The following is a 14,972-nucleotide window of genomic DNA, read 5'->3' as shown; positions in this document are numbered from 1 at the left end:
GACTGCGTGAATCAGGCCTTCATGGTCGAATTGCTGCAAAGAAACCAGTACTAAAGGACACCAATCAGAAGAAGAAACTAGCTTGGGTCAAGAAACACGAGCAATGGACATTAAACTGGTAGAAATCTGTCCTTGGTCTGATAAGTCCTTGAGACGGAGAGTAGGTCAACAGATGATCTCCGCATGTGTGGTTCCCACGTGAAGCATGGAGGAGGTGCTTTGCTGGTGACACTGATTTATTTAGAATTCAATCCACACTTAAGCAGCATGGCTACCACAGCATTCTGCAGCAATACACCATCCCATCTGGTATGTGCTTAGTGGGACTATTATTTGTTTTTCAACAGGACAATGACCCACACACCTCCAGGCTGTGTAATGGCTATTTGACCAAAAAGGAGAGTGATGGAGTGTTGCATCAGATGACCTGGCCTCTGCTATCACCCGACCTCAACCCAATTGAGATGGTTTGGGATGAGTTGGACCGCAGAGTGAAGGAAAAGCAGCCTGCAAGTGCTCAGCATGTGGGAACTCCTTCAAGACTGTTGGAAAAGCATTCCAGGTGAAGCTGGTTGAGAGAATGCCAAGAGTGTGCAACGCTGTCTTAACGGCAAAGGGTGGCTACTTTTGAAGAATCTGAAATATAAAATATTTTTTGATTTGTTTAACACTTTTTGGGGTACTACATAATTCCATATGTGTAATTTCATAGTTTGTCTTCTGTTATTCTACAGTGTAGTAAAATCAAAATAAAGAAACCCCTTGAATGAGTAGGTGTCCAAACTAGAATGAGACTAAAAGTCACAGAATATTTTGTGTGCCTCCTTTTTTTTTATTCATACAAACAATGATAACAAGCAGAATGAATATGGTGAAAACCCATCCTGTCCTTTCAGCTGAGCTCTCCTGCTGTTCTTATCAAACAATCCACCTTAAAAACATTCATCGGACTCTTTAAATACAGACTCATATGTCTCATTCACTGGGTTCAGTTGGTATCATCAGCATTCGTTTGTTTTTTACTGTACCATCATCCAGAGCTAAGGTAGAATAGACAGAAATAAATGATCACAATAGGTAGTTTCAGATAATGGAATATCTTAAAATTAGCGTTGAATGATACACAAACATAAGACTGATCTGTGCTCCAATAAATCTATATTATGGAAAACTAACAATGTAGATATTCTGAGGACTTGCACACTCCAATTGAGGTGATAGTTCAGAGGCACAAATGGAGCTCAGAGAGAGTATAACACCTGACATTGCACCAAACGCAGCCAGACACTGTTCCTTAGTAACAGGGAAATGAAGAGAGGGGAGGAAGTTAACAGTCAGTGTGGTGATAATGGCTGATCGTTTTCATGGCATGAGAAACGCCAGTCCAGTCTCTTTCAGTCCTCGTCTTCCTCATCTTCCTCATAGTAGCGGTTCCTCTTAATCATCTCCTCTACAGACACGGCCTCCTCGCCGTTCCAGAATCCCACATCCTGAGACGTGCGGCTGGTCTTGAACCTCGGCTCAGTCTCCAGAGATGAGGGGGGCACGTCAATCTCTGACGAGCCAGTCTGGCAGTTTTGAGAAGGTGACCCTTCCCCCTCTTTTCCTGCTCCCTCCAGCTTTTCCTCTTCCTCTTCTTCCTCCCCGTCATTCTTTGTTCCCTGTTCATGGTTTGCTTCTAGTAATTCGTGGTGGTCTTTCAGACGTGCGACACTCCCCTCCATCCCCTCGTCCTCAGAGCTGGTGTGGATGTCCACGTAGCTGTCGTCAGAAGGCGTGTGGTAGTCAGGTGACAGGCTGTTTGGTTGTTCCTGGTCCTCCATGCCTTGTTCCTCAGGGCTACAGGCCAGTTCAGGCTCCCTGGCCTCGAATGAGCACCTCCTCTCAAGTGGCTCAGGATTGGCTGTCTGACTGGCAGCAAGAGCGGGAGCATGGGAGGCCATGGCCAATGAGAAGGGTCGGCTACGCTCCTTGAGGGAGGCGCTCCTGCAGAGGGTGGAGCGTACGGTGGACTCTGGGCTCTGGTCGGTGAAGGCTGAGTCATCCTCTGGGGGCCACTTAGCACGGGATTGTTTCCCAGCGGAGCTCCCGTCTGAGGTGGGGCTGGCCCCAATGTTACCCCCCTCTCCGTCTCCTTCAGTGCGGGGCGGCCAGGAGATCTTCAGCCGACGTGTTTCCACTGGCTTGTCCTTCTCTGTTGAGCTCTGGGCGCAGGTCTCCAGGGAGGCCATCACCACGTTGACCTTGGCCAGTTGAGACTCCTCTACCGCTGGGCTGAACAACAGCGTGCCAGTAGAGGCGCACTTCTTCAGCTTGTCTTTGGAAAAGGAGGTGGCCTTGGTAGTCAGCTCTGTCCTGGGTTGCTCCCCAGTCCCACTCTCTCCTTTGGTCTCCCACAGCTCCTTGTGAGGGCGCAGGCCGAAGCCCTCGTCGTAGTTGCCCTTGGCCTTGAACAGCTGGCAGAAGTGAGGCTTGCAGTAGACGTGGCTGTGCAGAGAGGCGTAGGTCCCCAGGCTGGCCGGCAGAGGGAGACAAAGACAACACATTGAGAAAAAAAAAATCTAATCTTGCAGCATAAACCCTGATCCTTAACTCAAGAGGAATAACACTGTGGACCTAAAGACAATATCAATTCCACTAAGAGTGAGATTAACAGATGTTTTAACAAATAAACAATTCCTTGCTGCATGGTGTCTGTCCCATTCTATCCCCTCACCTGAGTTTGGTGTTGCAGTGGGAGCACCTGAAACAAGTGTTGTGGTAGACCTTTTGGTTGGCTACCAGACGCTCTAAAGGGTAGACTGTCTTCTGACATGACACACAACTCTCCCGTGCAGGCAAGCAGAAGCTCTGTACACACACAAAATAGAGGCATTCAAGGCACGTTAGGAGAGTGAATGGTTGGTTTGGCAATTGCTGTGAGACAAATACAGAAAAGGGACTGTTGAATTCACCCTGGAGGTCTTGGGCTGAGCTTGGTCCTTCTGAGTCGAGGATGCAGAGGAGGTGCCGGTACTGGAGCTTGCTGTGATGAGACTAAAATCAGTAATGGCACACACTGGACACCAGAGGGAGCTGTTATGAAAATACTGACCTAACGTTTACAAGCTGAAACCTATAGAGGAGACATAAATAATGACAGACAAGAATATACTGTAGATCTGGTGAAATGCAGTGGAGCACCAAATCAGTTACCATTGCTCTCTGTGGAAGATGCTTTCCTACTGTTGGGCTCTGAGTCCGGACCCTGAGAGGAGAGGGAGAGGTGGTGATTTAGGTGTATCACACACACACACACACACACACACACACACGAGAACACAATCCCTCACCGTGTCCACACTGCCTGGGGGTACATTCTCCTTCTGTTTGCTGCAGAGGTCAAAGTCCAGCTGATCACTCTGTCAGAGAGAGAAAAACAGGGACGTGTTTTAGAGTTGGGATAAGTGGCGCAGCGGTCTAAGGCACTGCATCTCAGTGCTAGAGGCGTCACTACAGACCCTGGTTCGATTCTAGGTTGTATCACAACCAACCGTGATTGGGAGTCCCATAGGGCGGCGCACGATTGGCCCAGCGTCTTTAGAGTTAGGCCGGGGTAGGCCGTCATTGTAAATAAGAATTTGTTAACTAATTTGCCTGGTTAAATGAATAAATAAAATACAAGTAACTCGTAACTGACAGCTTCTGGCCGGGATGGGCCTGAAGTTCTCACTTTGGGGTCAAGTTCTAGCCTGATCCAAGACCACCGCTGTGCTCTCGTTTCTTGAACAGAATGTAAGCTCGTAAGCTCGCAAGACTTCAGGATCGTTATACCTTACGGGGCTAGTCAGGTTTAAGAAGTGCAACCATGGACTTCTTACATGATCTTCCATGGCAGGTAGGCAGTGAAGCAGAGTAAATGACAGGTACTCACGCTGACTGAGGAGGATAACACCTCTGTTTTAGACACAGCAGCCTGGTACATGGCCATCCTGTCCTTCAGGGGCATGGACTCTATGCTCCCTGCATCTAGGAGACCGACAGAGAGAAGCACAGGTTACACACACACAACTCTCATAAGCTATGGAGACGACAGTACAGGTGATCCCTTCAGCACAATACAGACTGACTGGGTCATGGGATGTGTCCCAAGTGGCACCCTATTCCCTATATAGTGCGCCTGCCCCCCCCCCCCCCCCCCCCCCAGAACCTATTGGCTTTGGTCAACAGTTGTGCACTAATTAGGGAATAGGATGCTATTTGGGACATGCCCATGGTGTTTGTCAGGCTGCGACGGGAACACAGGGTCACAGGGGGAATAGAAGGGAAAAGCCCTCTTCCCGTAACTATCATTCTTCCTGTAATCAGACATTCTGCTGATCATGGCACTTTAGGAAGGAGCCATCTACAGTCACTGACCCAGTACATTTACAGGAAAGAAGAAGTCTGGACAACTAACATATGCTTAGTCTGTCTGTACGCCTCTCTAGCCGAGTGAAACAATACGTGCATCCTCGTGGAGAACAGTACATTTGCTTTTAACTCTGGTGTCTGAGTGAGAGAGCGCTCTGTCAGCGTAATAGTACCTCCAAGTAGCTGATCCATGTTGTCAGTGATGCCTCCGGTCCCTCCAATCCTCACAGGCTCTCTGGACACCTGGAAACACAGAACCAAGCCATGTTATCAGGACGGTATATTCCATTACGGTAGCCTTTACATTGTAGATTGAGCAGGCTCTGAACATACGGAATAAGGCCAGCAGCACTTGCCTCGTGCTTTCCATACAGAACCATATGATGCTCACGTCGCTGAAACTAAATTTAAGGCAGGGGAGAACCTGGGCCATCCATCAGACAGCTCTGAGCCCAGTGCTCTGACAGTGAGAAGAGGAGAAGAGTGGTGAGGAGAGATGAGAAGGAAATAGGTGAGAGAGGTGGAGAGGAGGTGTGGCAGCCTGTCAGGGAGTCAGCTGCAGTATCAGCCTGGCTTGTTGTCCAGCATCCGTCCCAGCTGTCTGCCTCTCGTGCTCAGCCCAGCCCTCCTCTGCTCTAATCCCCTTGTGAGCTAGAACCTTAGGGAGAAAAGGCGAGCCGAACACCCCAGTCTGTCTTCCTGTCCACAGTCCCACATCCCCAGTCAACACCAGCACCCGCCAGGAGACTCACCAGTCACCCTCCTGCCTGACACACGGCACGGCGCATTCTGAACACAGCTGAAGACAAGACAGAGTGGCTGCCTGCTTTTCAACCAACTTTTCAACTCTCGTTTCAGTGATCAGGCCATCGGTGAGAGAGGGATTTCGTAGAGCCAAAGGTCAGTGGTAAAAGCCGAGAGGAGAAGACATGCTGTTCTTGGCACACCTGTAATAGCAGAGACTCAAGTTAAGCCTGGCTTCACCTGGCCTCTACCCGCTCAATGCCAGAACAGCCTATGGTTGAGCCCCAAATGTTGCCGTATTGCCTATAATATAGGGCACTACTTTTGACCAGGGCAAAGAGGGCTCTGGTCAAAAGTAGTGCACTGTGTAGGGAATAGGGTGCCATTTGGAACGCGCACTGTTTCCTGCCTCCTATCCGTCTGTACCGCTTGTGTCTGTAAGCCACGGGTGTGATCGGTATCAGAGATTAGAGGAGCAGCAGGGTGCCACAAAGCCAGTTGGTGCCACACAGACAGACCGAGAGAGATGAGGAGGCAAAGGGTGGCAAAAGGACGGGACAGAGCAGTGCTGTTCCGGGGGAAAAGTCTATATAGAGTTGTGCATTCGTGGCCATCTGGATTTTAGATTTGCATTCGCAGAAGGGGGTGATACGTGCTGTTCCATCCTCCAGAGTGGATTAATCTAGGCTCTAGACTCCAGACAGAGGAAGCCAGACCCCAGCTGGCCCAGACGGACCCCAGGCAGAGAGACCTCTCTCTAACGCAGCCAGAGGCCCCTTCCCAAGCGTGGCCACTCTTCAGCCTGATCCCTCTCCTCTCAACCCCTCTCCAGACGGTGGTCACGGGTGGTGCCTCAACAAATATGAGGGAGCAGGCGGAGGATGTAAACAAACAAACAGCCAGAAGGCAGCTGAGCTTAGAGAGGGAGGAACTGATCAGCGGCCCAGACAAAGAGCTCTGACACTAATCCCACTGACAATTAAAACCCCCGGAGACAGACTGAGGCTCCTCCCTACAGCCTACCGCCTGCCGGCTGGCTGCCTGGGGCCCAGAACAATAACAAGAAAAAAGGCCAATTCAAATCAAAGTGAGTTGTAGGCTAGGCTACATATAGCACAAAACCACCATTGACAAAAACAAAGTCCTTGAAAAGCCCTATTCACTGACAGACCAGTACTTTCATCAACCATAGTGTAGTCAGTGTATATGCTAGCCCTCCCATCAAAAGATTCAATTCACAGCATAATGCTCTATAACCTAATACAAACATACTAATCCAATAACAAGCAATTAAAGCAGACCCCAGATAGTCTCCGATTTATGTTTCAGAGCCGCAATAATAAAAGTGAGCTCAAGGAGGTCCGAGGTCGAGGGGTTTGAGACCAAACAAAGAAAAAAAAAAAGACATATTTACCTCTCGCAAAACAACGCTAGGAGCTACAGAGAGAAGCGGACCGAAGCACGAGTGGAGGAGAGAAGACTGTTACGCTAGAGCACTCATACCTGTCCTGGAGGAGTTTGGAACATCAACCGCAGCTAACTCAATTGTGTTCATTAGACTGTGGCTCCACTGGACTGGGCTGCCTGACAGAGCAGAGCAGGGACCCCGACTGGACTGGTGCCTCCTTCCTTTCTGCCTCGTCACAGTCACACAGAGAGAGAGAGGAGCAGAGGGGAGGGGAGGCCTTCAAGGGGGCATATGGAGGGGAGTGGGGGGCTAAAGAGGTTGGGGGTGACAGGGGGGATGAAGTTGGGTCAATTAAGTGCCTCTCCCTCGTGACCGTCTCCTCCAGGGAGAGGAGGGGGAGAAGGCCTTTTCTTTGATAAACCAGAGACCAGGGGAGGAAGAGTTATCTGAGGAGGCTCAGTTGCTCATCTCTACTGCAGTCACGTGCAATGCCTGCCCCATGACATCACCGCCCCATGACATCACCACCCCTGGAAGAGAAGCGAGGAGAGGGGCTAGGCCTACAGGCCAAGGAGCAGGGAGCCAGTCAGGGCTGGATGTGGAGGTGTGGGTCGAGGCCAGGGTGTGTGGGGGGGGGGGGAGCCCAGGTCACTTCCTGGCTTTCAGCTGGGAGAGAGAAAGCTGCTAATGTGCTTAAGGAAGGAAGGAAGGAAGGTTCAACCAGCTGGGGTGTGGCGAGGCAACTCATTAAGCTGCTACAAAACAATCCTCTGATCTGGTGTCCAGGCGGGTGCCCATGTTCAAAAACCGACTAGTAAACTAGCTTTAGTTTAAAAAAAAAAAATGAAGGTCTGAATCTTGATCAACAATCAACCAAAAACTCTACCTCGTAAGGAAGTCCCATTGAAAGTCTGGCCTTTCATTTCCAACACCTAATATTTCATACAAGCCAGGGAAAATAAACAAAATATCGACTATTAGCCTAGAGTAAAAAGGTTTAAAAAGGATCCTTTGCTTCTAAACGATCTTATCCACTTTTCTATTATCAAAATGGCTGTTAACCTCCAAAGTGAGTGTGAGGAGGACAGTGTTTGTTTTGAAGCCCCCCATCCTACCCTCCTATCTGCCTGAGGGCATGTTTATATCTAGCCCATCTCTAGGAATGTACTGTGAGATGAGAACACTCAGAGCGATGCATGTGACTGGCAGCATGACTAACCCCAGGAGGGCTCTGACCCCTGGAGAACACACAGCACAACATTCTTTACTTCTGGAACAGGAACATTGACGACACACAGACCTGTTGTCTCAACCACAATGCTACATCTTCAGAAAAAATCATTCAAAACTCTACAATTCATAGGGCTGCTTCACAGGGCCTTTCCTTAGTAAACACATCTAAGTCACTGTCACTGCTGGGTGATTTGACAAGTCCTAGTCAATCGATCAATAATATAATACTTTTAGCAAAGGTGTTTATCTTTGGTTTGCAATCTGTAGAGACTATGAGAATAGAAATGTTCTGAACTTTTGTGAAACATCACAGCACAGTTGAAATGTATATGGCCCATAGAAATCAAAACTGGATGGTGTTCAGAGATAGACAAAAAAAACAAGATAACTATTGTAAAATACATTGTTTATTCAACTAGGCATGTCCGTAAAATCTATATAGTACGTATAAGCTGAAAGTAGAAGCCTAAGTGGTGTTTTCCATTAGTTTACTCCAATTAGGGAGGGGTGGAAATATAATTTACATAAGTATTCAGACCCTTTACTCAGTACTTTATTGAAGCACCTTTGGCAGCGATTACCGCCTCAAGTCTTCTTGGGTATGACGCTACAAGCTTGGCACACCTGTATTTGGGGAGTTTCTTCCATTCTTCTCTGCAGATCCTCTCAAGCTCTGTCAGGTTGGATGGGGAGCGTTGCTGCACAGCTATTTTCAGGTCTCTCCAGAGATGTTTATCGGGTTCAAGTCCGGGCTCTGGCTGGGCTCAAGGACATTCAGAGACTTGTCCCGAAGCGACACCTGCGTTGTCGTGGCTGTGTTCTCAGGGTCATTATCCTGTTGGAAGGTGAACCTTCGCACCAGTCTGTGGTCCTGAGTGCTCTGGAGCAGGTTTTTTTCACCAAGTATCTCTCTGTACTTTGCTCCATTCATCTTTCCCTCAATCCTGACTAGTCTCCCAGTCCCTGCTGCTGAAAAAACATCTCCACAGCATGATGCTGCCACCACCATGCTTCAACGTAGGGATGGTGCCAGGTTTCCTCAAGATGTGACGCTTAGCACTCAGGCCAAAGAGTTCGATGCTGCAGAAATGTATTGGTACCCTTCCCCAGATCTTGTAGAAACATCAGGAGGATCATTGGAAACAGGATGCACCTGAGCTCAATATCGAGTCTCGTTGCAAAGGGTTTGAATACTTATGTAAATAAGGTTTTTCAGTTTTATATAAAAACATGCATCCATTTCTAAAAACCTGTTTTCTCTTTGTCATTATGGGGCATTGTGTGTAGATTGAGATTTGTATTTTATTTAATCCATTTTAGAATAAGGCTGTAACGTAGCAACATGTGGAAAAAGTCAAGGGGTCTGAATACTTTCCGAATGCACTGTATGTATGTTAGTATGTATGCATGTACACTACCGTTCAAAAGTTTGGGGTCACTTAGAAATGTCCTTGTTTTTGAAAGAAAGGCACATTTTTAAGTCACTGTCACAGAGTTGAAGGCCTCACAACACCTGATCAACATGACCACACTGGACTTCTAATACTTAAACAATATACAAGTGTTTCTCCAAAATACATGTGGAAACCACAGATTTGAAGAAACAAACGACTTTGATAAAAATAAAAGATTAAACAAACAATGCATTTTGCAGTAGTTCGTCAGCTTTGCTCCTGTTTAGCCATTTTAATTTCTTATCATTTATGTGGTGGGAAATGGCAGAAAAATTACATATATCCTATTAAAATATTTAGGGGCATGTAGCTTATAGATCAGTAAGTTTGGACTTACTTTGTTCTGAAGGTTCTCTCCTTTCTCGAACATCATCTTGAGGTTGTTGAGGGGTATGTCGGGCTTCTCACTGGGGACGCAAGGCACTTCTGCTGCTGCTCCTCCCTCCCGCCCCTCTCGGTCTCTCTGCTGCCGTCTCCTCTCCATACCTGGTCCTGCCTGGTCCTCTGCGGCTGTGGGACTGGTGTTGGGGTCTGGTGAGAGAGGTGGCTGGGCCTGAGTTGCCTGGGTCTGGATCTGGTGCTTGGCGTTAGGATCTGAGGGGAGTAAGCGGCGAGTGTGGGGTAGCGGGGCATAAGGTGTGACTGACTGGACAGGCTGCTCCCAAAGCTTCTTCAACACACTCAGGTTGCAACTGCGGAAAGTCTGTGGCGACGGCTCCGCAGCCTGGAGGAGGGGGTAAAGACAGACAGTCTCAGTCTGACTACACAGTTTCTCATGCTCATCAAATGACTAGGACCATATGACGAGAACACTCTAAGGGGTTTTTAACACGAGCTTCAATGCTTACTTTCAAGTAAACAACGGACGCATTGTCCTCTGTTTAGACAACCATAACAGTAAGATAAGTGTAGCTAAAGGTTTCATCCGCCATTTAAATTAATGCGAAATAAGGACCTTAAAAATGCATAGTTTTCCCTTCAGTACCGTCTGTCTCCTTTTGTTAAAGAAAAATAGTAAAAACCTTGGAAAGCCCAGTAACCTGGAGATCCAGTTGGCTCTGTGTCTGTTGGGTGAAAATGATAAAAACTCTCCCAGATGTGAGCTTCAAGAAAAGATCTGCATTACGGAGCTAGCTAGCCCACCCCTCTACGCCAGGAGAGTGTGAGAGAAACAGAGTGGAAGAGAAAGGGGGGGAACATAGAAAGAGATGAAGAGAAAGGACAGAAAGAGGATGAGTAAGAGAGAGAGAGAGAGGGAAAAAAACAGAAACAGAAAAGGTCAATTGAAAGAAGGGGAAAATCCCAAAAACGAGAAAGCAGGAAATGGTCATTTTTGGAGAAATTAACTGTTTGAGGACAGAGACCAGCAGCATGTCCCCCTCCACAAACTGTGAAGACTAACAGATTTTCTTATGTTAAGTTCTTCTGCTAACAGTGACAATGTACATAATTGTAGCAACAACAACAAAAAATCCCACTAAATGCCTTGAAAGTACCTTGAAATGACTAAATTCTACCTAGGCCAACGCCCAGAACATGCACCCTATAAATCAGAGATTGAATTGGGCTCGAACCTGTTCTAATGCTTTAATACCTGGTACCTCTTATAGAATATAGGCTTCAAAATATTAACAGTACAGTCCTGCATCCAAACAATACTTCAAGCCTTGCTCACAATACAATACAACAGCTGACAGTCGACTTATTCCAGACTCAGACACATACTACCTGGGATTGAAAAAGCTTAATGAAAAAAAACTAAATTCCCTGCTATCTGTTTATATCCCCTCAGGTGACATTCCCAGGCCCCACCAACACACCTCTAGGAAGTGTGTCTGTATTTCCCAGGTGGGATCTGGCATTACATTGTAGTCCTTCATGCCTGTGAAGTGTGTGACCACCCAGTGTTAATTGAACAGGTCTGTAACAGAAGCGTAGAAGTGATGCGAGGTACTGGGAGGGACAGAGGTTATCTACCTTCAGATTAAAAGTCTCTGAAGAAGGATTAAAGCTTTACTAGTGTATCCTCCAAGTGCAATATGTGGACAGGCATGACTGTGCGTGTTTAGGCCTGAGAGAGACATAGGTTCATCCCAATATCTCTAGCTTTGTTAGATATTAGTCCCTTCAACCTTGCCTGGGTACTTACGGCTTTCTTCCTCTCCAAGTTGGCTTCCTCTGCAGCCAGTTGGTACCTTGGAAGAGGATGGAGGGGGTTGTGAGGATAGGGTTACATAACAGATCAATTGGATCTCAGACATTTTTGGCTGTATCATGGTTTAGCCAGTGCTGTTTCCACATTTGGCTAGACAAACTGGTAAAACTCTAGCCTGGTCCCAGATCTGTTTGTGCTCTTGCCTACTCCATGACAATGAGTTGGCATGATAGCACAAGCAGACTGGCACAATTAAATCCAGTTTCAAAATATTGCTGGTGTAATTGTCTTATCTTGTACCGATCCAGCAGACACAGAGAGGACAGAGAGTGGGAGGGAGTGTGTGATCTAATGCTATGGTTTCAAGCAGCAGAACGGACTGGGATGGAAAAAGCTATCAGTGGTCAGTAGGAGAGGGAGAGATAAACGTAACACTGAAGTGAGTATTTGCGTTTCTACCTTGGAACAAGTATGAGGGTATGTACAATAGGAAGAGAGTGAGCGCAATAGATACAACTGGGTGACTTTACGTGTGAAGAGTCATCAGAGAGCAAGAAGAGAAAGTGAGTAACAGTTAAGGTGAATGAGAGCGATACTACCACAGACTGAAAGGGTAACCCAGACACGTGACTGGGGCTATAAAGCTCCCGGGTAGTGGGAAAGAATGGAACTAGGTGAACCTGGGCCGACATTCTGCAATTTTTTTTGTTTTCTGTTCCCAAAACTAGAATCTGTTACGAACACAGTGCTCTAAGTTTTCTAGACTTTTCGCTTTGCCAAAGTTTTTGGGGGTTAAATTGCGTTGTTTAGAAGGAGTGCAAGGTTCAATTGAGTTTGTGCACATTTCACAAATGATGCGTTCCCTAACAGAAATATGCAAATACATACTACAACGCGCGGATAGGATCTCGCTCGCGCATGGCTTGGTCCGACTCCTTGTTTATTCTGCCCACTATCCTTAAATTGCTCCCACTGTAAACGACACATATGAACTATCTTGAGTTATTTATAAATATATTTGATACTACTGTACGCCACTTACTTCGAGAAGCGCTCAGCGATGGCATTGTTCTTTCCTTTGGTGCCGACTATGGACAATTCCGTAGCTGTGACTCTGAGGGACTGGGAGGCCCACTGTCTGCGACTGAACGGAGGGACAGCCATCTCGGTTATTCTCAGGGAAAAACTGCTCTAGCTGGCTGGATAGGAAGATAAAATATAGGATATTACATTTACCTCACAATTGAAGGAACAAAAATAAGATTCTACCCTAGACAATCATACTCCTCGTATCTCAGCATGTGTGAGGAGACTATGTGTGTAAGCCATAGGTCTATGGTATGAGTAGTCTGCAGTGAGCGACAGTAGGCCACTATTGTGTAAGATGACTCATGGTTCCTGTGGATGAATAAATCAGCAAGGAGTAAGGCACTAGCCAGCACACAGCAGTTACTCATCCAATTCCGGCCTCTCATTGAGACACTGAACTCATGAACTTCAAGACCCCAAGCTACTACTCACAGCATACACAGGCCTTGCCTGGTCATCTTTCTCAGTGTCATACAGAGACAGTGAAGTGTCCACTTGTTTCCTGGGACGCCACACAGACTTTCTGTCTGGAAGCCAGGGCAAGCAGATACATGCATTCACTCTGTCTTACTGTTATACAGTATGCACTTTCATTTCAACTGTCATTTCAGAATTACACATGGTTCACAGTAGAAAAACAATTAGCCAATGTGGAGGATGTTGAGGATTCTAGTTAGGAAATAGCCTCTATGGTTCTGTACAGTTTAATGAGCTAACATGTACTGTACTGTCAAACTAGCCTGTTGGTTTAAATTTCCTTTTTAAACAGATATGGTAAGACAGGACAGGTAGACCTAGACTTTTCCTTGGTAATGAGAAATATGAGACACCTTGCACACATCCACCACCAGCAGATAAACCACCATTATTATGAATAACATTAATAATAGTGAAGTCCCCATTTAGCAGGTTGGCATTAATCCAAATATTCTGCTCTGGAATATAGGCAAGCCTTAAAGGCCCAGTGCAGTCAAAAACGTGGTTTCCTGTGTTTTATATACAGTATATTTCCAAACTATGAAATTTGAATAATACTGTGAAAATTATAATAATGCCCTTTTAGTGTAAGAGCTGTTTGAAAAGAGACCCTGAAATTTCAGCCTGTTTTGGTGGGCCGGAGTTTTGGCCTGCCTGGTGACATCACCAGGCAGTAAATAAGTTAATAGACCAATAAGAAAGAGAGTTTCAAACCTCTCTGCCAATAACAGCTAGTTATCAGTTTTCCCCTCCCACTCAAACTACTTCCAGACAGTCCTAGAAAAATTATTTACTAATAAGTTGTGTCTTTTAGACCATTTTAATTGAAAATAATCACAGTAAGGTACTTAATTATTACCCATAAATTATTTGATATTTCGATCAAAATGGCTGCATTGGACCTTTAACACTTCTCTATTTCTTTGTCCACTGATCAAACACCACACATATCAAATCAAAATATCACCTCAGACAACACATTTTGGAAATTGCCAGCAGCATATGACTGACTACAATCAAATATTTAACTAATAGGAAATGACTTGAGCACAGAGAGCAAAAGATTAGAAACATTGCAGCCAAATTAGGCATCCAACTTAACTTTCAAATCAGTATTTCCAGAAAGATGTCTAAGTACTAGGATAAGCCTTTCTACACAAAATATTTTTAAAAACCATCACCTCTACCCCCATAGAAAGCTCAGGCACGTTACATACCTTCAAGTATTTCTTATCACTCCTCTCTTATTTTTTGATGCTTGTTTCAACCTCCCTCTTTTCCTTCTCCTCAGTAACACTTTGCTGTCTGGCACTGCTGTGTGCTGTGCTCATGGAAGTATGTGTGCTTGGGAAAATGGGAGTGGGCAAATCAACACCATGAGACTCTTTGCAACCAATAACATAGCAGCATTTACTTCCACCTGGCAGGTACAGTACAAGCTGCCCTTCCCATCCAAACCACTGTGTTCCCCAGAGTGAATCTGAAAGCAAAAAAGGTGGGTACATACAGTATAGACTACACCTCCTTACAGTATGACATACGAGGAAGCATCCCACTCAATTCCTGGAAGTGAAGCAAACTCCACCTCCCTTCTCATGAGGTCAAAGGCTGAGAGGATGTGAGTCATTCACAATCCAGACAAACTCAACTGACGGTGTGTGGTGTGTGTGTGTGTGTGTGTGTGTGTGTGACTTCGTATCAAAAGATGAGACTTCTTATCACTATATCAAACCCATGTTATCATCCCTCTTCAACTCCTTAACAGGTCTGTATGTTTATCTGTCTTTTGGCCATTCTGTCTATCAGTAAACCCATACCAAAACAACCCTCTATACCTTGTTGTACCTAGTCTAAGATGTTTAAGTCACTGTTATTGTGCCCTGTAATTTACCATGTGGTTAAACAGGACTGCTAAGCTTCAGATGGTGTGGCATCAGGGTCTAGTCTACATCAGTGACACATCACTACAGTCTAATCCAAACCACATGATTTCCCTGTGTGTATAGGGAAGGGCTCTGTG

At 46.1% G+C, this 14,972-nt stretch overlaps 1 protein-coding gene across 1 annotated transcript; it reads right to left on the bottom strand.

Moving 5' to 3' along the window:
* Positions 1-809: 809 nt before the first annotated feature.
* LOC129860587 (LIM domain and actin-binding protein 1-like) lies at positions 810-14,275 on the bottom strand. The gene is made up of 11 exons (XM_055931130.1): positions 14,170-14,275; positions 12,429-12,585; positions 11,381-11,426; positions 9,569-9,955; positions 4,566-4,635; positions 3,914-4,008; positions 3,333-3,401; positions 3,196-3,247; positions 2,955-3,025; positions 2,717-2,850; positions 810-2,514 (listed from the first exon to the last, which is right to left on the bottom strand). Exons 2-11 carry the CDS (start codon positions 12,548-12,550, stop codon positions 1,395-1,397), a joined length of 2,166 nt encoding a protein of 721 aa, XP_055787105.1. The 5' UTR covers positions 12,551-12,585; positions 14,170-14,275; the 3' UTR covers positions 810-1,394.
* Between the last annotated feature and the right edge of the window lie 697 nt (positions 14,276-14,972).

Source organism: Salvelinus fontinalis, chromosome 8 (assembly GCF_029448725.1).
Source record: "Salvelinus fontinalis isolate EN_2023a chromosome 8, ASM2944872v1, whole genome shotgun sequence".
NCBI classification, from domain to species: Eukaryota; Metazoa; Chordata; class Actinopteri; order Salmoniformes; family Salmonidae; genus Salvelinus; species Salvelinus fontinalis.
Note: the sequence above shows the minus strand (reverse complement) of the source record. Positions and strands in the feature narration are given on the sequence as shown.

Bases quoted from the DNA above. Each gene is read 5' to 3' on its own strand.
- LOC129860587 (XM_055931130.1), bottom strand. From the start codon at position 12,550: ATGGCTGTCCCTCCGTTCAGTCGCAGACAGTGGGCCTCCCAGTCCCTC. The intron at 3,248-3,332 runs GTGAGGGATTGT...CTCTCCTCTCAG, and splicing joins CCCCAGGCAGTGTGGACACG to GGTCCGGACTCAGAGCCCAA. The intron at 3,026-3,195 runs GTAACTGATTTG...GTCTCATCACAG, and splicing joins ATCTTCCACAGAGAGCAATG to CAAGCTCCAGTACCGGCACC.